General features: G+C 42.6%; 1 protein-coding gene across 1 annotated transcript in view; it reads left to right on the plus strand.

The window, feature by feature from the left end:
- The window catches only part of LOC139924214 (metabotropic glutamate receptor 8-like), a 186358-nt gene that overhangs the window by 149440 nt on the left and 13646 nt on the right, over window positions 1-23272 (plus strand). Inside the window, exons 7-8 of the mRNA XM_078282874.1 lie at window positions 15865-16004; window positions 16771-17706. Coding sequence (XP_078139000.1) covers window positions 15865-16004; window positions 16771-17706 — 1076 coding nt within the window. The remainder of the gene's footprint in view (window positions 1-15864; window positions 16005-16770; window positions 17707-23272) is intronic.

The following is a 23272-nucleotide window of genomic DNA, read 5'->3' on the forward strand; positions in this document are numbered from 1 at the left end:
AATGTCATCAGAGAGGGAAACACCGTGAGAGAGAGAGAGAGAGAGAAAACTTCAGATTCACTTCAACACACAACCGGCTGAATCTGTGTAGAAAGAAAAATAATTTCACACTCTTCACATTCGCTGCAACATTTAATTTCCACATCCAATGTCTCATGTCACAGCAAATGTAGGGAAGAGTGTGTGACTTAGTCTGTTGCTCTGTGGGTGTGCGCTCTGTTGTCTGATATTTCTCCATGATTATAATAACTTTATTGGTGTAGCACTTTTCTAAAAACAACGTTTTACATGCAATAAAACACAAAGAGACAGTGATGTAAAAGAACTGCAATTACATAGAATAAACTTGAATGAAAAGAATAAATAAATAAAAAATAGAAGTAAAAGATAATACAAGAGATACACAGATACCACTAGAAAACAGATACAACTAAAAACAGATAGTATTTTACATAAAGGTGTGAGCCGAACCACATGAACGTCTAGTCAATACAAGCTGTACACTAAAGAGACAGTAGTAAATAAGTAAATGAGTAAATAAAGTAATAAAACAAGAAACACAATTACAAAAGGAAAAATAAAATGGAGATACTGGAGCAATTCACATAAAAGCCTGTCTGTAAAAGTGTGTTTTTAGAAGGGATTTAAAAGATGAAACTGTTGATTTTTGTAAAAAAACAAAAAAAAACCTAACAAATGTGTGTTGTTCTTCCTGCCTGTCTCACTGTGACTGGATGCTAATTGTGTTTCCATTGAAAAGCACTAGCCTCAATGCTAACGAGGGGAACCACTAAGTGTTCCCGGTGTGTGGGACTAGTTCATTTTTCCTCGCATGATTTTGAAAATCGGATATCACTGGTTTATACAGAAAGCGGGTTGGAAAATTCATAGAGGGACATTTTGAAAGCTGAGATATTTCAATTATAAAATTCAAACCAGCCGTCAATTCACTGCAGTTTGCTCTTCACTATGAAACCAAAGCCCTTAATTTTATCCCTGAGATGTTAGTCTTAATTTCTCCATTACATAAACATTAATTATCCATTAAAAATAACATAGCTTTAGAAAAGTAAGGTTAGTATGATGGGATTATAAGGGACTCGAAATTAAGGGATTTTGTATGCCTTTTATGCAGGTTTACAGGTTATTAGTGAGTTATTAATGGAAAAGTTCCTGTATCCCTGAATTTTACATTAAATTAGAAGATTAACGGGTGTTTTAGGAGGTTTCAATGGGGTCTCCTCCATTAAAAACTCTCTTAATTAATTTTAAGGGGATGTTGTTGTTATTTTAAGGGATTACTGGTTCGTAGAGCTTGTTAGAGTTTCTGTAGGATATACAGCGCATCTTAATATTATTTATTAGGAGTTCCAGCTCTCACCGTGTGTCCTGGCCTCCACTCAGCCATGTGAGATAATGTTCATGAAGTATTTACCTCTCTGGTGTTGAATAAGGCCCTCAGTGAGGTTTAGAAAAGGTCTGATAGGCTGCGTTTCTCATCTCTCATTTTTGTCGGCATTTACTGTCCAGGCTGTCTTCCTTGTCAAGGCAGGCAAGGTGAATTTCTCTTAATCAAGGGAGAAAAGAGAAAACACATTTCATACATTTTCCTCCCTTCACTCGTACCAAAGGTTGAGCTTAGAAATTGTTTTTTTTGTTTATTTTCCGTCTTTCAGGCGAACGGTATTTAGTTGAAGTTCCTGTTTAGCTGGCACCAACGTGGCGGTTAATCTTCTTGGGGAGCATATAAATACACAGCACAATCACACATTTAAAACAACACATTATCCCCCCCAAAGCCTCCTAATAAAATTAAACAGAACAAATAAACCACAACAAATGACCAGAGGGGACACACACAGAAAGAAATATAAAAATAAAGGGAAGGCAAGTAATCCTCAATCAAAGAAAGCCAAAATGGAAAAACATAATGGACTCGCAGAGAACCAGCCGTCTGTTGGGATTTAAAATGGAAATACCTTTTCAGTTGCTTTTTAAATCTTTCTTTATTGCCCGGTAGCTAATTCCAATGTGTTCAGTCTCTATAGAAAACTGTTTCCTGCCTGGCATTGGTTCTGGCTTGTGGAATATCTATATGATGGATGGTGTATAGATCCATCGAAGGTAGAGTCTCAGTCATCAAACGTAAAGTAACGTAGAATTATATTTCTTCAGTATTAACAGTGAAAAATACCTGCTTCAATACTGCAGGACTTCCCCGTTCACTTCTCATATTCACCTGTTCAGTCTTATTTTGTCCTTAAACATGAAGCGTGCCGTTTGCCTCTTAAGCCATAATGAGGTTTATTGATGATTTAGTAGCCTACTAAAAATGTTTTGACCTTTTCTTGTCTTGTTTCTTTACTTAGCATACACTAAGCATTAGCACACATGATCATTCTGAAGATATCAAAGTTCTGTACAATTAGCTATGAAGGGATGGAGCTACATTTTACAACCTCATTAACTTGCTAACATTTTCTGCTTCCAAAACTCCAGCATAAAAAACACTGATATTGTGACACTTTGTAGGATTTACAGCTCACCCATTCATGGTCTATGAGAAGTGAATAACCGTGTGCACATGGCATGATGGGATGGGTGCCGATGTGAACCAGGCCTGCGGCACAATGAGAAAAACTTACAAAGTTTAACATTATGCTAATGAGTGATCGTTACCGTGCGAAAACCAATCACATTCAGGCAAATAGCTGGAGACTGTTGGTCTTCCTGGTGTAACGTTACCGGAGGCTAAAATACTTTAGCTGCTAGCTTTAGCTCTGGTAGGATAAACAAGTCATGTTAGCTTGCTAGCCTAACTTTCACTTCACATCCGCTGTAGCCACTTAGCTAGCTAGCTTGCTACAGTAAAACACAATATCAAGATGACATTTTCCATACATATGCTTATGGATTATATTTGGGGAAAATGAAATTAAGAAAATGCTAAAATACAAAATAGATCTCCATAAACAAACAATGTTAAACAAACTGAGAACTTGCTTGGATGCTTGTCCCCAAAACTCACCCAGTGAAACGGCCACAAGTGACTTTTGATTTGATTGAAGCAACACAAAGTGAAGTGCTCGGTCTGCAGGTAGCTTACTGTTAGACTTTCACCTAGTTCACAACAGTTCACTAAATAATTAAGTCTTGGTCTCAACTGCATCAGGCTAACCTGTGGTTTCTAAACTGCCCTCTCAGCAGTTCAGAAACCACACTGTATTAGCAAATGGTCGTCTTAATTATGTATTTCATGTAATTATAACAAGAGCTGAAAACAGTGGATGACTACCCACTTCTTCAACCAGAGCTACGCCATCATATGATATATAAATCCTTTCTTAGTCGTGGGATCGATTTCCAACTGGTGTCTTTTCCTTTCGCCCGAGCCGCTGGCTGCTGCAGAAACGTCTTTGTGTCCTGCTGTAATCTCTGACCATGAATCCCCAACTCCCTCAGTAAACTAGTGCTGGATGTGGCTAAAAAGCTTCTTCCATTCATGGCCTCATCTGCTGCATCCCATGGCACAGTGAGTTCAGTGAAGTGAACAGTTGACTGAGTATTGGACCACAGCACCGATTTGCTGCAGACTCTCTGCTGTGTCTGTAAAATGGCGGCCGATGTCTGCTCGCGTTTCCCAATCCCTGACTTCCAACTACCCTAACTCAGGGTTCCTACACATTTTCAATAAAAAAATGCTATACTTTTTCCAGACCTTGATTTGTTTTGAAGATTTTGTCTGGTGTTCAACATGATTTACGCAGAAATCCCCTTCTAACTAGGTCATATCACTGTATAGATGAAGATTGTTCTTCACAGCGACAAGATCAGAATATGTGAGATGATTGGCAGGGTTCCTACACGGTTTCCATTTTAAAATTCCATATTTTTCCCAGACCCTATGTTCTTGACTGGATTTGATTTTGGTCGGTATTTGATATAATGCATGCTGACAGCGGCTGGGTAATAAGAGCATCCCTCTATCTGAACATTATTCTTCACATCAACCAAAACTGTGGACTCAAAGTGGGTCTACAACAACATAAAAGCTATAATTATGTGTGTATCGGACCTGAACCACAACATTTTCCATACTTTTCCAGACATTTTTTCAAATTCCCAAACTATTCAAGACCTGGAAATGATCAAATTCATTTTTAATACTTTTCCAGACTTTCCAGACCTGTGTAGGAACCCTGCTAACTTGTGTCTACGCATTAAAGGTGCTATATTGATGTTTACCACATTCATTTTAAGACGTTAGTATGATTACCGTAAAACAAATGAGTCACAGAGACGATTGGCAGCCTGTACATTGCCACACTGCATCCTCCATAGTTTCTCCACCTGGTGGATCTGGAGGGAAATCTGCTGGATCGCTTTACGGCACAAAACAGGAAGAGGTTCTGTTCTTCCAGAGCAAATGGAGCTAAAGCTGAAAGAGTTTCTGGCAGCAGATGGTGGAAGGAGGGAAAGGAAGATGGAGAAATCACTTCCAACATGTTGATCCTCTTCAGGGAGGGGGAGGGGGGGGCAGGAAGCAACGGGGCTGATGGGAAATGTAGTCTTAATGTGGAGGAACACTAGAACTAACAATACTACTGGAGTGAGATGGAGACCAATCATCTCCACCATGCTCTCGTTGGTTTACAGTCATTACATCACAGTTAATCTGACAGTGATATGTTGATAGTTAAAAATAATACACATAGCCTAGATAAACACTAATAATTCTTTTCTGACTTGTTTGCCTTTCACATACGCCAACTTGATGCATATTTCTCCCCTAGCAGCTAAAGAATTTACTTCTATTCATTTACTCTTGATTGCAGCTGAAGGGACTTCAACACTTCATCAAGCCGCTGCGTGGATCAGCCGGCAGCACGAGCTCTGCATGCTAACAGGATGTTTGGGGGTTCAGCAGCTGGCTGAGGTGTTGGGGTGATGGCACAACTTCACCGGTTACTGGGAACGACGTCAACATACAGAAGCTTGTGTGATACCTGGGTTGGTTTAGGAATATGTTAGTTATACACAAACTGCACTGTGATAATCATAATCATAATCATAAAATATTTCTAAAGCAAGTAACTTTGTAACTGTACTTACAAAGTGCTTTACAAACATGAAGCAAAATAAAAACAGACACAACAGATTAAAAATAATTCAGCATTGGATACAAAATACAATAAAATAAGGGGAAGGACTAAAAAAAACATGGTTTCAAAGTGCAGTGAATAAAACAGAATAAAATAGATAAATAAAATAAAAGATAAAAACAGAAATGAAATATACAAAAAAAATGCCAGACCATAGAATCATGTAAAAGCTACTGAATAAAAGTCTCTTTTCAGGCGAATCTTAGAACATGATGGAGAAGAGAGATGTATTAACGTGTCTTGTTAAGTCATGACAGCGCATAACACTGAAATATAATCAAATTAATCAGCCCATTCCTCTTTAATCATCCATGGAGAATAACAGGCGGAGGAGCTGGTGGAAGAAGCAGCCCCCCCCCCTCCTCTCACATGTCTCTGCCTTCCCTTCTCTACCTTGATCTTCCTGGAAATTTTAATACCTTAGACAGGAAAGCTTCCCTTATATTCCCTATATGTGCCCCCCCCCCTCCCTCCCCTCCTCCCCTTCCCCCCCCCCAGCCTTCTACCTGAGGATGGGAATTCAATTTGAATAATTTCCCTATCTACCTTCTCAGGCGTTGGGCCAGGGGAGAGAGATATGGGAAAGAAGCGCTCTTGGCTGCCTTTTGCACGGCAAACACGAAACGAACGGAGGAACGAGAAGACCAAGAAGATTTTCTAGACAATCTGTATCTGAGCTCGGAGGGATTCATCTCTCTGCCAAGCTTGATGAATGTATGGAGCCGTTTTATGTTATTTCAGGAGGGGAAAGGCATAAAGCGGTGAAGTAGCCGTGAATATGTGCCGCAGGGCTGAAACTGTGAATCTGTGTACAGGCAAACCCACGTTAAGTGCCGCATTTGGCATTTAAACATTACAGTGTGTTGCCTCGTTCGGTGAATTAAACCAAATAAGCACAAAAAGGCAACAGCAGATGAGTCACACACGTATAGATTAGTAAATCATAGCTTTCAGATTAAAGCCGAGAGGCAGAGTCTCACCAGGAGGCAACTCAGGACAATACAGCAGATTCAGGACTAGTGGGAGAGGGAATGAATGGTTCTGTGCATGTATGTTTATATGTGTGTGTGTGTGTGTGTGTGTGTGTGTGCATGTTCTTATGACCACTCGGTGAAGCCGTAACAAGAATGGAAGTATATCAGTGTGTGTGGGGTGTTGTATGCATTGTCAACAGGGTGTGTAGGTAGAAGTGTTGGGGAAAGTTACTTTACTTACTTACCTTAATGTACCATAAATAAGGTACTTATGTCACTTTTCTTGAAAGTGTAGACATACTGTAGACAAACAGAAGGCTTCTCATCTCCAACATTTATTTGTGCCACTGGTTTATGTTTCCTCTATTTTGTTAACTGACAAATGATAAATGACTATAATAAGCTAAATCTTCGCATACATTTATATGGCTCAGCTACACAACAGACCGCTGCGTCGTCCGACAGAAACAGAAGCCATGTGTATCTCCAGAGTTGCGGCTCTGTTTCAGATGCAGCAGCGTGTTGCAGCAGTGCAGCAGCTGCAGTGAAGTAAACGGCTGCAAATCTGATCCGACCCTTCGGACACAAACGGGCGGAACAGAAACACAGCCGGTGCAGCTGAGACGTAACTCTGGTGGGTGTTGTACGGTACAGGAAGCTAACAGAAGCCGTAAAGCTTCCAGGAGCCAAAACCAGAACACAGCAGGAAGGAGAGAAGAAGAGGAAGGGGTGGTCCTACAGTATAGCACCACCTGTATTAAGACACAGTATGTTTGTAAAGTTCATAGGTGATTATCAAGTTCAAGTATCATCATTATCTCAGCTGCATAAATCTACATATATACATCCAAACATACATAGACTGTACACAGTGACACAAAATATTGTCTCACCAGGCTCAAGGTGCAACACAGACGTAGTGAAAATGACAAGACAAATTAGTAATAAAACAATAGTGCACAGACAGACTCACAGCAATAAATACCCAAACATACCTGCAGTCACACCAACCCGCTCTCATAAGATTTGTTTTCTTCCACCCTCAGATGCCCCAGTAACAATGTCAATTCCATGTTTACAACGTCAACTATGGGAGAAACAACAATAAAACTACAAAAACCACGCAGCAGGGCTTTTATTGTGAAGTGCTCATAGGAAGTGCTAAACAGTGCAAACTTTTTTTTTCCGGGTGGAAGGTTACGGTTGTGAAAAGGCAAGCTGCTCAATGAACATGATTCGCCCTCTCCCTGTAATTAGAACATCATTGCATAGTTCTTTCCAGGAAACAGTTCCTTTCTAGGAAATTATTAGGAAATTGCGGACCCGGATAATAAAGCATTACCCAGACTTCTCAGGAACACGAGAGCGCTGCATCACTCCACTGCAGACGCCTCGTGTTTCGATGAAGGTGTTGCGATGCGTTGAATTTTTTCTACTTGTTGACGATGCGTCTGATAACACCAGTGTTTTATTGCTTGCTGATGGAAACCTGTCGTCAGTGCATCAGAGGAGGTTTATGCTGTAATACTACAACTGATAACTGCGTCTAACCAGTTTCACCTGAATCTGTTTGAGCCACGGGACTCTTGGCACAGTTTTGCAGCGGCACCAATGCATTATGGGTGAAGTGTGACCGTGGCTCAGCAGCGTGTGGCTCATGTGTGTTTTTTGCCTGATTGAGCCTAAGCCTGCCTTGGCTTTGATATAAAAACACACCACACACACACACATGTCACACTGCGTTTGGTTGTATGATTCTGTGAACACCATGCTTGGTTGAACCTGTGGAACAGCCTTACACACACACATCAAACATAAACACATGCATCACATGTTAGCATCATCTATTTTTTTTCCTTTGGTTATTTGAGCAGCATGGGGGCGAAGGGGTTACCCATAATTCCATGTTTGCAATGCAGCGAATCAGACGTCCGAGCTGAAGCGGCGCTCTGACAGCGAGCGTGGCGGCAGCCGGGGGCTAATCGCCAACTCAACCGCGGTCACACTCGCCCGAGCGGCCGCATACATACGCTTATTTTTAGCCGAGCGTCAGGAGGCTAATCGAGAGGGGGCATGAGCGTTTGTGCTAAAGTTAGCGCTCGCCATGATAAGCCCATCTGCAGGAAGGCTTTGTAGTGAGTCTTGTTTTGAACGCGATTAGGAGAGCGAGGAGAGCAGGGAGGGAGGCCGTCAGGCGCATTCCTCCCATTCGTTTGGACAGGGACTGCTTACTAACAGGCGGTAAAGTGTGCTGTTGCCGTTTTGGGGGATTTCAGGATGCAACATGATTCGCCCTCTGGTGCTCTTGGAAGCGCACACAGAAATGCATTCTAGTCGTATCAGTGATAGGGGAAGGCAAAGACAGATACTGTAGGTGAGCAGACGTATGAATATATGAAGAGGTCGTTTCCAAAATGCTACATACCTTATCAGCCTCCCACCAGGAGCCGTGGAGAGCCGCCTGTCTGCAGCTCTTCATCCCGACCGAACACGACAGCAGCTGAATCCAGTCGTACACCTTCAACCAGAGAGGAGCTGATCGGGGAACAGCTGCTGTTTGGTTGGGATGAAATCCTGCAGACACACGGCTCTTGATGGCTCATGGTGGGAGACGACTGTAATAATCCATTTAAAAAAAAAAATCATTACGTGAAGTTCATCATTCAGTGTCTCCAAACTGTTTTATCCAGTCAATACAAGTGTTTAGAAAAACCAAGGACTTAAGTTACCCACTGGATCTGCCATAATTTGATTGAATTTCTTAAAAGTAGGTATTATTTTTTTTATCTGTTTGGTTTAGTTTAGTTAAAACACACATTGAAGGAGCCAATAAAAACACAACAGAAACCAAATGACTTCAAAAAGGAGGAAAGTGATAGAACTGCAACAAAATGCATAAGTGACAAGCAAGGGAACTAAAATAGATGTAAAAAGCTGTGATGCAGATAAGGAGACGGGGGGGGGGAATGAGGATGCAGATCCAGCAGAGCGAATGTGAATCTATACATTCAGTCGTATTAACACACAGATGGATGAACTGACAGCGGACAGGCTGCATCCTCTGCATGCTGCGCAACACAATACCGCTCCTCCGCCACCCACGGCGTCCGCCAAGGTCCCGGAACAATCGATACGGGAGATGAATTCAATAAGCCCGAGATCTCGCTCCGCTGTTTTTCAAACCCAATACACGCCGCCTGTCAGCCTGTTAAAGAAGAGCCGCCGCTCTGTCGGATCTATTGAATCGCAATAGGTGAATTAATCGAGTATTAGGCCTCCTGGCAAAGTGCCGCTTCTTACTGTATCTGCTGACAGCGGAGACAGGCATGAGAAACTGGAGCCGTGACATCACTGTTGCTGGAAGCAGGAAATTGCGGCAGAGGATATATTGACGGTCTCAGGCTTGTTTGCCCTGTCGATACAGGAAATGAAGTATGTGCGGACATCCACAGCTATTAGAAGCAACAGATCCTGATGCGTCTCAGAGCGGCGCGGCGGCGGCGGCCCACGACACGACGCTCCAGCCACAAACGAGACAGCGCAAATTTAACTCGGCGAAACGGAGGATTAAGTGCATTTGCATAATTCTTTATGAGGCTTGTGTAAGACAGTAGCTTGCCGAAAAAGTGTCTAATATTGCCATGTTGTTTGACAGCCAGCCAACCCGTAACCAGGTTATGAAGCATAGTGCGGAATATTGCTTTTATAATTCTCGCTATTTTAAACAAGCTCACAGATTCCAACACTGTCCCAGCTTTCATCTCTCGCCAGTTTGTCTTTGAGTTTTGTCTGAAAACTCTTCAACCCTGATACCATTTCCCCAAGGGAAACAGTACAGTCAGGCATAGTAGTGTAGTGGTAGTAGTAGTAGTAGTATGTGTAGTAGTAGTAGTAATAGCAGTAATAGTAGTAGTAATAGCAGTAGTAGCAGTAGGACTAGTAATAGCAGTAGTACTAATAGCAGTGGCAGCAGTAGTAGTAGTTGTAACAGCAGTAGTAGTAATAGCAGCAGTAGTAGTGGAAGTAGTAGTAATAGCAGTAGTAGTAGTAGTAGTAGTAATAGCAATAGTAGTAACAGTAGTAGTAGTAGTAGTATAGAAGTAGTAGTAATAGCAGCAGTAGTAGTAGTAGTAATAGCAATAGTAGTAACAGTAGTAGTAGTAGTAGTATAGAAGTAGTAGTAATAGCAGCAGTAGTAGTAGTAATAGCAATAGTAGTAACAGTAGTAGTAGTAGTAGTAGACGTAGTAGTAATAGCAGTAATAGTAGTAGCAGCAGTAGTAGTAGTTGTAACAGTAGTAGTAGTAGTAATAGCAGCAGTAGTAGTAACATTAATAGTAGTAGTAGTAGTATTTGTAGCAGTAATACTATAGTACTTTATTGATCCCACAGTGGGAAATTCACTTTATCACTGAAACTCCAACAGTAAAACAACTGTGTGTTTCCCAGACTGAGCTGATCACTGATTGGCTGAAACACAGAGTGATGGTGGTGTTCCAGGTGCAGCTGTGCTCAGATCCAGAGTGGTGTCTCTGTCGGTCTCATGGTGTTCTGCAGCCTGTGGGAGGCGGCGGGAGGCGGCGGGGGTGAGGAACGCTCAGACCTTGACACGCCGCTCCCAGCCTCCTCCTTTTCTCTTTTCTATTCATCCTGCAGAAATGTCTTGAAGCTTACCGTTGACGCTGAAAGGAAGCTGAAGGTTGACAGATGAGTGCTCACGACGCTGCAAAGAGCCGGCCTCCAAGATTTCTTTTCTACCAGAGAAGAAAAGCAGAGATTTCACATATAATTTGTTAATCTTGTGAAAGCCAACTTTTTCTTCTACATACACACGCATTCAGTGCACACTCACACACACACACACACATTATTTGTTAATCTTGTGATAGACGGGTTTTTCAGTAATGTGACGGAGGGAGGGCTGAAGCTGGAGTCGCATGCCGTACAGCAGCAGTGTGATGTGTGACAGTGACAGGATGTCAATGTTAAACTCACAGCTGCTTTCTTTTCTATTCGCAGGTTTTTTTTTCCTTTTCCTTACTTGCTTCGTGCTTCTAATGTGAATTCCCACGTAAATAACGTCACATCTTGACAGCAAATGTTAACATATGGTTGTACATATGTTGCTATGCAGAATGGTATGGAACAGTAACACAGATACTACACACATACTACAGAAATGTGTGCAGTAGACATATGACAGATGAAAATCATTCTTAAAGGAAAAATCCCTCCTTCCACTATGTAATGTTCAATACATTCCAGCAGTTTTTTAGTGATGGAGTGTTTGTACTTTACTTTTTTTTGGTGAACCCACTTTCCCTCAACCTGCCTCATCTACGTCTACTACAGTTAGTGATTTCCTACATTGCCCAGAATGCCTTTCAACAACCGCAAGAGAAGAGCAAGAGAGTGAGAGTTTTTCCAGTCTAGAAACAGTGAGAGTCCTCCCTTACTGAAACCCCAACCTGTCTTGATGCTGCAGTGCATTCTGGTCTCTCTCCTGCTCCTGTGGTGGAGAAATTGGTCTCTCTCTTCTTCTACGATGGATTTCTCCCTGTATGATTGTTGAACGTCTCTCGGTGCAAAATGGCGGCTCTAGAAAGAAGCCCTCGCTCTTTGATTCTGAGGGACTGATTTTCATCTATGATTGGCCAGTTATCCACAAAGAAGAAAAATACAACAAACTGCTAAATAGATCTAGAAAGACAAAAGGCTTATATCACCAATAGCTGTTTTTAAGTGATTAAGTGTTTCAGAGGGATTTTTCCTAAATTTTTCCTTCAGACAGACTTTCATTGAGTAACACGGTCACATTAGATGAGATGATACCTGGAGTAGTACTTTCACAGCCTGGTGGAAACCTGAAAACCGCCTCTGTTTTAAGATACAGATCACTCTATTCTGGATTCTACTGTAACTCTGTTCTCATTCCACATTGCTGTATTTCATACAGTGGATTTGTTAGCCGTCTTGTTTACCCAGAGTGCTATGCGGCGCCTCAAAGCTAGCAGCACCATTACTGTGTTTGGAAATATGTTAAGGATGTATGTTAATTCTCTATCAACATCATTTCCCCTGGAGTGAGGGGGGGGGGGGGTTCTACATCCTGAGGCGAGCTTTGGTGATTCATCGCCATGCAGATGTGATTTGCGATGCATTTATTCATGTTGAAGAAAAAATAGGGGCAGGATGTAATCAAACTGGCGCCCACTCACTAATTATAAATTAGGGGGTTGAGCTGCTCTTTAGTTCCAATCTGCTCCTCCTCTCAGCTTCAGCTGCTCAACTTAATCCTCTTCAAGTTAAAGTTCACGACTTTGTTGTCTCTACTGGTAAATTTAGCTTGCAGCAAGGAATACAGTACAGTACAAGACAGTAAGAGCACTGTAGGCGCTGGGAAGTGAAGTGCAGAAACACCACAGCAATAAACGCTTAGCACCAAAGATGGAGACTAAATAAACGAGTGCAGATCTGCACAGTAGCGCCTAGGGCTGGGTATCGGTACTCGATACCTTTAAGGTATCGACCGAAATAACCCAGTACCAAGTAGTATCGAAACATCTCCAGTCAAACGATACCTGCATTCGATACTTTTTGTACACAAAATGACTATTTGTATGGTTTTGCTCGCAGCCAATCACCGCAAGCGTTCTTCGATTTAATGCGACGTGTGATTGGCCCACTACCGCAGCAGCTACAACCCATACAGTCTGTGGTGGTGAAGTCGAGCGCGGCGTATGTGACGGAGTTGGCAGTTCAGCGTGCCGAGATGCCACCAAAACGTAAAAAAAAAGGTATCGAATGAAGTCTATTGGTATCGGTATCACTTTAAGGGTACTGGTATTGGTACTGGTATCGTAATTTTTTAAACGATACCCAGCCCTAGTAGCGCCGCTTTGATGCATAATCGATGCTGCTTATTTGGTTGCGTAGCAACTTTGAGGAAGCAGCTGTTTACTATGGCAATCTACTATTGTGAAATGTACGAAATTTGTGCACCAACTACTAGCTAAACACTAGCTTCAGACAGCATGATCCTACTTAGGATCCTACTTAGGAGCTATAGAGCAGCAGCAACAACCCACATTCATAACCCTAACCCTAACCGTAGCTAGCTAGCAAACATTTCCATCTGACATTAGATAATCCGTACTATCCAGTGATCCGACCCGACGCTGTGCTTCATCCTGTCAGCTCGTCCTCGCTCACTGAACAACCTCAGAACCTCACGAGATCTGTGACACTAATCGCCCCAGAGCCGGCGTAGCAAGATACTGATCCGTCAGTCCTGGATCTCAGTAGTGGTTAGAGCTCAGGCAGTTAGTCAGTCTAGTCTTTTTTATTTATAAAGCCCTTTATCACAGTCAAGTGTCAAAGGGCTTTACATACTATCATATACATGTCATATACTACATCATACATATACATCCTATACTAGGTCATACATACATCATATACATCACATACTACATCATATACATCACATATCATACTACACACCTATGGGCAATCTTAGAGTCTTCAATTCACCTGGCCTGCATGTCTTTGGGATGTGGGAGGAAACCGGAGGAAACCCACGCAGACAGGACCGGGGCGGAGATTCAAACCACAACCATCTTGCTGTGAGGCGACAGTACGAACAACTGAGCCAGTAATGAACGCTTAGCACCAAAGATGGAGAACAAATCCCAGAACAAAATAAGGATCTCAAGGATTAGCACTTTAACCAAACCTTTGAGTTTTATTTCTAATGTTTAAGCCTTCCAAACCATTTCTCCTGTTATTGGCTGACCAAAAAGGAGCTAGAAGTCTTTGGATGATGTCATCCACTGATCTGTTCAGTCATTGGACGCTCATCCCCCTTAGTTCTCTGCACAGGGGGAGAGGAGCAGTGTGTGAACGGATGAAGTTATTGTCGGCCATCTTCTAACCTTTTAGTCTGCCATGGAGCTTCTGGTTCTGGTCTGGCTTCCTGCAGCACAGAGAATAATGAGCCATGTGTCTGTGAGCGTTACTGTGGGAATAAACAGGACATAAAGTCATAGTGATGTGTGTCGTTTCTGATTGACAGCTGTCATTTTGATTGATGCGTATCATATAAGAGCCAGTGTGTAGCTGGAGGAGATGCTGACATCACATCAGTAAAAGCCATTCGATAAGGCTTGTTTCTAAGCAGAAAGTGATTTGGGTCTTTCTCATATCACTTCATCATTCTACCAAACACTATTCTATTCAAAAACATAATGTCGATGATTTTGTTTATCTTATTAATGATGAAGACCTAAGACCGAAAGCTGGGTGAAGCTGCGATGGGAAACAGCGCAATTAAGCAAATTTAAGGAAAACCAAGATTTTAAGCCTCGGTACCAGACCAAAATGACCTTTTAAGATGGATATTTTTTTGCAGGATGCTGCAGATTTAATAACACACGTCTCTGCAGAGATGGTTTTTAATAACGCTCTCCCATCTCGCCGGTGGGTGGGTGTGAACAGCGCTGGAGAGCCGGGTGACGGGGAGGAAAAGCGAACGTGGCAGGAAGGGTTTTTATCATTACGGCGCCGAGACGTTTCTGTGGTATGTTTCCATGACAAGCCGGCGGGAAAACGGCTGTGATAACATGAGTCAAGTTGAGAGGGAAGCTGGTGTCAAGTTGACAGCAAAACCCAAGTGGATTTCAGGAAAAAATGATAGGAAGTAACAGGTTACTTTATTAAAAAGCAAGAGCCGGAAGCCTTTTCATCTTTGTTGACACGATGCTGTATGAGCAGCAGGCGGCTCGCTGGGTGCCGGGGGTCACGGGAGCAGCTGGTGACCGGGAGGTTGTTGGTTTGAATCCCCAGACTGTCTCCGCCTTCCCTTGTCTACTACTGCAGAAGTGCTGTTGGGCAAATTAAGGCAGCCTCCTTTAACTCTGCTCCTAAACTGTGGAAAGAATATTATATATCGGCAGGCTCTGAAAGAATGAAAGAAATTCATACATAGGCATCAACTTCACTATTTCTATTTGTCTAAGAAACTAATTTCAAGCATTTAAGCAGAAGCCTTTAGATCAAAATGGCTTTAAGAGAATGAAAAACACAGAACATTCAGTCAGGTGTCCAGACTGTTGACAGGTAATGAATCTTTTCAGCTTAGCTTTCAAGTCTTCATTTTAACAGTTTAATTTGATTGTGTTCTTTTAATGCAATTCACTTTGTCTATTTATTTGCATATTTTTGCATATCTTATCTTTTATACATGATTTGATTCTTCAATGCAATGCATCTTGCTTGTTCTTTTATATACATATACAGTATATATATTTTTTTCTTTTATATGTTTACCTTCTATTGATGTAAAGGACTTTGAGCTGCATGTTGTATATGAAAGGTTATTATTAAAGGAGAACACCAGTCTCATTTAGAGTTAAACCCTATTTACTTCTGTCTACGACTAGTTTACATTTTGTTTACACATCGCTTTTAAAATCCACACTTTACGGTGTCAAACCGAGTTTGAAATGAACTGCTGGATGTGACAGTAAAGTGTTTTGAGGATTATTTCCTGGAGGAGACGATGACATGAGGAGAAAACAGAAACTTTGATCAAACCAAATGAAGACTTGATGTTTCCTGTGATGGATTCTCTCGCTCTGTAGAAGTTATTTTTCATAGTTTTTTCGTTTCAGCGTGCAGCAGCTTCCTGTTCCACTTCCTGATCGTTTCACTTTCTGTCTTTTTTTACAGGAAGTGCCGGGACTCCCGTCATGTTCAACGAGAACGGCGACGCCCCCGGACGCTACGACATCTTCCAGTACCAGATCAACAACCGGTCCACGACAGAGTACAAGGTCATCGGCCACTGGACCAATCAGCTGCATCTGAACGTAAGGAGCGCCGGACTGTCAGGTCCTGGATGAGAAAATCTCTTATTTTGTCAGGATCTGTCAGACGCTGAGTCGGCCGGATGATATAGATGATTAGTCATTCAATGCAAATATTTTGACAAAGATGTGGGAGCTGAGTGTGATGATGGGGATTTTAACACCATGATAGAGTGTGATGATGGGGTCAGTAGTCATGATGATGATGGTTTTGATGATGCTGATGATTTTGGATGATGGTGAATGTGAATGTGTTGTCTGTCCACTATTTTCTGTGCAGACGTGGAAAACTAAATTTGCCTGGGAACAGTAGATGGTACTGTATGATGATCACATGATCTCACACAAATACGTGAAATGAAAACAAACTCTGAAACGCAGATTTACGAGCTGTGGACGCAAATTATGTAAAAAATAATGTTTATGTTCCAAAGGTTGGCTAACGGTTCAGTTTAGGCAAGTAAAACAACTTGGTTGAGGTTTGAAAGGCTTTGGTCGGTTAGGGTTAGGGATAGTTTAAGAAAAACTTTCATTAAAAATGAAAATGTGGCAATAGTCGTGTCTGCTTCACATAACTGTTTCATAATTTACGTGCCACCAACACGTAATTTGGTTTTAACGAGTCAAGTTCATTTCACGTATTTTTGTGAGATCAGGTTGGATGATCACGACAATGATGATGATAATGATGATGATGATGATGACGATGATGAATGTAGACCAGCCTGGTTGACCCCCCTCCTCTCTGACCCCCCCTCCTCCCCCCCAGATGGAGGCCCTGCAGTGGGCCAGCGGCGACCCGTCGGTCCCGGCCTCGGTGTGCAGCTTGCCCTGCCAGACGGGCGAGAGGAAGAAGGTGGTGAAGGGCGTCCCGTGCTGCTGGCACTGCGAGCGCTGCGAGGGATACCACTTCCAGGCCAGCGAGTTCACCTGCGAGCTCTGTTCCTACGAGCGCCGGCCCGACCGCAACCGCACCGGCTGCCAGCCCATCCCCATCATCAAGCTGGAGTGGCACTCCCCCTGGGCCGTGGTGCCCGTCTTCATCTCCATCCTGGGCATCGTCGCCACCACCTTCGTCATCGTCACCTTCGTCCGCTACAACGACACGCCCATCGTGCGCGCCTCGGGCCGGGAGATGAGCTACGTTCTGCTGACGGGCATCTTCCTGTGCTACATCATCACCTTCCCCATGATCGCCGCGCCCGACGTCGCCGTCTGCTCCTTCCGCCGCATCTTCCTGGGCCTCGGCATGTGCTTCAGCTACGCCGCGCTGCTCACCAAGACCAACCGCATCCACCGCATCTTCGAGCAGGGGAAGAAGGCGGTGACGGCGCCCCGCTTCATCTCGCCGGCCTCCCAGCTGGTCATCACCTTCTCGCTCATCTCCGTGCAGCTGCTGGGCGTCTTCGTGTGGTTCGCCGCCGACCCGCCGCACACCTTCGTGGACTACGGCGAGCAGCGCACGCAGGACCCCCAGAACGCTCGCGGCGTGCTGAAGTGCGACATCTCCGACCTGTCGCTCATCTGCTCGCTGGGCTACAGCATCCTCTTGATGGTCACATGCACTGTTTACGCCATCAAGACGCGGGGCGTGCCAGAGACCTTCAACGAGGCCAAGCCCATTGGATTTACTATGTACACTACCTGCATCATATGGCTGGCCTTTATACCCATCTTCTTTGGGACGGCGCAGTCGGCGGAGCGGGTGAGTGTGTCTCCTTGATAAATTATGCACGGTAATGTTTTATGTAACATTCATCCCTCAAGGAATGTTTATATATGGAAACATGCTGCACGCTGTCAGCAAGATCCACCATGTACAGTCCCACCGTAAGTGACAGCCTACTGTACATGTTTATGTAATACAGATGCTGCCGTGTTAGAAGCCTCTGTGCTTTCTGCATTACAGCTCCAGTGTTCAGGAATTTAAAATGTGTTGTCTTTTCAGCCATTATTATAAAGTGCAAAGACATTTCAGACGCTGCAGCAGCTGTTGCAGTGCTGCTGCAGGAGAGTTGCAGGATAGATGCCAGATGGGGACTTTTTGATGGCTATAGTGTATAAACAGATACACAATGTATGTTTCAAGTCTTTGGCGGACCTGAACTTGCCTGGGTCCAGACCTTTGAATCCGCCCTCTCCACCGAGTTGACTGCTTCTGGTCTGGCATCGTGACATGAAACAGCGGTTTCTCTCGGTTGAAAAATGATCGGTCCAATGAGCGCCGGGGGGGACTAACGAATAGCCAATCAGCGCCACGGGCGGGACTAATGCCGTTGTCAAGCTGTTGTCAAGCTGTGCGCCGGAACCAAGGAGGAGTAATAACAACAATGGCGACCGCTGTAGAAAGATAGACGCTGCTATCGAGGCTGTTCTAAATCCATTTAAAGTACCAATTACTTTGAAATCCGAGCAGCACTCTGCTTTGAAGGCATTTATTCAAAGGGGAGATGTTTTTTTCGCATCAGTGTCGACTTAAAATGACGTTAGATTCAGGCGGATACGTCGGTCTCTAGTGATTGGTTAGGGAAAATCGAATCCCCCTCCCCCACGGAAATCGGTTAGAGTGGAGGCAACGTCAGACTGAAGATGGAAATGGAGAGTAACGAGTTGACAATTCTGTCTGATATCAGGCAAGACCTGAACTGCATCAGTAAACAATACACAGGGTTCCTACGCAGGTCTGGAAAGCCTGGAAAAGTATTAAAAATGAATTTGATCATTTCCAGGTCTTGAATAGTTTGGGAATTTGAAAAAATGTCTGGAAAAGTATGGAAAATGTTGTGGTTCAGGTCCGATACACACATAATTATAGCTTTTATGTTGTTGTAGACCCACTTTGAGTCCACAGTTTTTGTTGATGTGAAGAATAATGTTCAGATAGAGGGATGCTCTTATTACCCAGCCGCTGTCAGCATGCATTATATCAAATACCGACCAAAATCAAATCCAGTCAAGAACATAGGGTCTGGGAAAAATATGGAACTTTAAAATGGAAACCGTGTAGGAACCCGGCCAATCATCTCACATATTCTGATAGGCTATTTGTCGCTGTGAAGAACAATCTTCATCTATACAGTGATATGACCTAGTTAGCAGGGGCAAGATGTCTGTCTGCGTAAATCATATTGAACACCAGACAAAATCTTCAAAACAAATCAAGGTCTGGAAAAGGTATGGAATTTCTTAATTGAAAATGTGTAGGAATCCTGAATACATGCGTCCAATCACAGGCCAGGCTGCTCCACCGCGGGCCGACTCAGTGTCACAGTAAGAGTTGATTGGTTGTTGAATCTCCGATGACCTGACGCTGCTGTTTCTATCACATGAATCTTACATACTGTGGGGAAATAGCAGTTAGAAATCTCGGCTCAGCCTGTAAGAGCCGGTAAACTAAGAAACATTACCTGCTAAGAATAACTTTTACAATCTCTTAACATGCTGTGTGCTAAAGCGTTAGCATGCGCACCGGACAGAGCGATCTACGGAGCCCCGGAAGCGACATTTTTTGCGCATGTCAGGTCTCTTTATTTCTCCGCTATTTCAGTTTTGCAAGTGTTTAAACTTTAGGGATGATGATACATCAGTTGGTAGAGAAACACATTTGAGTTTTCTACCAGAGACACAGAGATGATTTTGGAGCCAATCCTCTCGTCCCATCCCGGAGGTTTAGATGCTGGCACTTTGTGTAGAGCAGCGTAACAGGCAGCCAATCAGGAGCCTGGATTTTGGACCCTGGGAAGTTACTGTAAAGCTTTCTGGGAGAGCTCTGGGAAACAGTGAATACTTGCTGTGATATTGAGTCGGCTATATCGGCTTCTGATTGGACGACTGTTCGGTGATGCAGCTCAGGTGAGGAAATACCTGCAGCGTCAGCGTGGGATTGGCTGGAAACACACACACACACTCCAGAGACAAACCAGGTTTAGTTTGTTCAGTTGGTGTGTGGACTTCATGGTGTGTGTGTGTGTGTGTGTGTGTGTGACAGAGAGAAAGAGTGTGTTTGTGTGTGTGAGAGCGACAGACAGGAGTGTTGTGTGAGAGAGGTGCAAAGGAGAGATGAGGAGAGAGAAATGTATGTGTGAGTGAGAGAAAGATAGAAGGACTTGGTGTGTGTGTGTGTGTGTGTGAGAGAGAGAGAGAGTGAGAGAGAGAGACAGCAGTAGAAAGAGATAAGGAGAGTGAATGTGTGTTTGTGAGATAGGAGTATGTATGTGATTGTGTGTGTGTGTGTGTGTGTGTGTGTGTGTGTGTGTGTGTGTGTGGGTTGTGTGTAAAAGAGAGAGAGAGAGAGATGTTCCAGAGATTATAATAACAAGTTGATCCACAGAAATGACAATATCTGATATATTGATCTGATATATTGATCTGAAATATTGATCGGCTCCTGCTGGTTACATCTGATACTGAGGCCTTTAACACACTGGCTGGGATTGATTGCTAATGAATTAGTTTCTAATCACCACAAACCCCTCGACTGCTCTTCATCCATCCAACAGAAACCTCATTACAGCTGAATCAAACTGAGCTTATTCAACGTTTTTTGGGTTTAGTTTGCTGTAACTGAGCTGCCAGATGGAGGATTTTGCTCATTATCTTCTCTAAAGGAAGATAAAATCAGAGGATTTGACGCACAGGTGGTGTGAATTACTGAGATTTTTTAATATTTTTTTATGAGTCTCCTTGCTATGCTACAGTTGAGATACTGATGATATGGAGTGTTGTTTTTTGGGAGAGAGAGACTTGAAATCATGATAATCTGTGAGTTTAATTTTGTCTCCATCTTTGCTGCTAAGTGTTTCTGCTCTGCACGTCCCACAGATCACCTGTCAATCAAACAGTGTGGGGGCGGAGCTTGGATTCTCTGTTACTGCAGTTTGAGTTTCTCTTCTCTCTGTCTGTTCAGTCATGGCGGCTATCGCTGCTCATGCTAACTACCCAGTTCTTCTTCTTCTGTTGATTCCAAACAAACCGGAAACGTAAAACGCATCACTTCCTGTGCGGCAGAGGATTTTTCCCAGGAAAGAGCGACCAGACACCGGACCAGATAACACAAAACAACTCTGAGTCTGTTAATTTCACCAAACAAGACCTTGAAAGTCATTGAAAAGTGCTTGAATTTGATGTTGGAGTGAAAGTGGAAACCCTGGAACATATCATGAACATATCAGTCTACATACAGACAGCAGACTAGGCCTATATCTATATAATATCAGTGATATGAGTGTTTGATGTGGTGCAGGTCAGGCTGGTTTTCAGGGAGCAGAGAAGTGATGAGCTCATGGATCCTCAGATAACCTGATCCAGAGTTTTTCTGTTAAATCAATACAGGTGGAAACACTAATAAAGCTGGTGAAGGAGAACAGAGCACAGGACTGGAACAGATAGTGCAATTAAAACACGCCAAGAAAGAAATATGTTCTCTCTTTTCACCGTGGCACTTCCCATACAAACACGTTTTATAAAAGTCATAAGAGGAACAGCTTTCTATGATTTATATTATGACACCTAGAAGTTTAATAGTATGAAAGTGGCAACTTATAAGCTTATAAGCCCTATGTAGCCTTACAAGATTCACACAACATTCATAGTAAACTTAGGTAAAGTCTCACTTATATAGCTGGCTTATGCATTATTTGCTATGAAAGTGGCCTCTTGTATATAGTGAGGAACATGCTGTAGCTTGACATACAAAAGGCAAAGAGGATTTCCCTACAGGAGCATTAAAGATAAGATAAGATAGCACTTTATTAATCCCCTTGGGGAAATTCAGGTGCCAAAGTAGCACATAATTATTATTATTGGATGCCATTAAAACTAGCGTCCCACCAAATGAATCATGCCGCCTGACAACATGCATCACATGGAGCGGACACATGTACATTTGAAATATTTATTTATGATTGATTTAGTTCATGTCATTGTCATGGCCTCTAGGTTTAAAACACACATCGATGCATCACTGACTATGTTTACATGCAGTCTAATAATCAAATTAATTTCACTATTTCAGACTTATTCCCACACTGCATAAAATGACAAGTTGTCCAGTTATTTTATCTTGTTTCCAGACCTATCAGCTTATGTCATGATATTTTTAGTCAAATTCTCTCGCTGCACTGGCAGATAATCTGCTGGTTTCAGTAAATTTCACTTGATTCATGCCAATATGACTTCTGTCAAGAAATCATCACAAAACAATGAAGAAAATCTGGAAACAAGAAACTTTCTCCAAGACAATTTAAACGTTTACCAAGAAAATGTCCTGAAACAAGTTACATTCTCCTCAAATTTGTTGAAACCGGTAAAATTATCTGCCAGTGCAGTGAGATGATTTCACACAAAAAAAAAATCCAAAAATAAGCTTGATAAGTCTGGAGACAAGAGAAAATAACTGAACAAGTTTGTCAGTTTTTGCAGTCCAATGTCTGGACCTCATATGAACACCTGATCGTTTTAGAATAAACCGATCAACGTTAATCCGGTTGAAAATTATTGAAAAATATTGATTATCCTGCTGACGATCTGCAGTCATGTAAACCTTCAGTCGGCCTTCACATCACACACACGCTCTGAGGGAAGTGAGTTCAGACGGGACGAGTTCTCCCTCAGGTGGTTTTTACAGGAGGGAAAACTTACTGACGTGGCAGGTTTTGGACGGGACTAAAATTACAGACTTCCTCCTGTAGAACTAATCCTGTCCAAACAGTTCGTCCTAAACAGACTCAGGTATCACATAAAGCTCGCTGGCGTTTTTTTTTTTTTGCTGCAGAATCGACTTTTTCTGAAACATATCTCAAGTCTGTCATAATAACTGAACCAAAGGAAACAGAAGTTATTTTGCTCACTCATTGGACACACCACATTTTTCTTTATTTTTCCTATTTTCCACATTTTAGAATAATAGTAAAGACATCAAAACTATGAAATAACACAAATGGAACCAAAAAAAAGTGTTAAACAAATCAAAACGATCTTATATTTTAGATTATTTAAAGCAGCCGCCCTTTGCCTTGATGGAAAGACAAAGGCTTTGGAAAGAAATTCATACATAGGAACAACTTCACTATTTATATTTGTCTAAGAAACGAATTTCAAGCATTTAAGCAGAAGCCTTTAGATCAAAATGGCTTTAAGAGAATGAAAAACACAGAACATTCAGTCAGGTGGGTCATATAAGGAACAATAAAACATTAAATTAATTTTCTGTTTTTCCCAGATCACACAGCAGAGGGATTGTCTCTACAGATCTGTTTTCTTGCAGATATCTG

This window comes from Centroberyx gerrardi, chromosome 4, assembly GCF_048128805.1.
Source record: "Centroberyx gerrardi isolate f3 chromosome 4, fCenGer3.hap1.cur.20231027, whole genome shotgun sequence".
Classification (NCBI taxonomy): Eukaryota; Metazoa; Chordata; class Actinopteri; order Beryciformes; family Berycidae; genus Centroberyx; species Centroberyx gerrardi.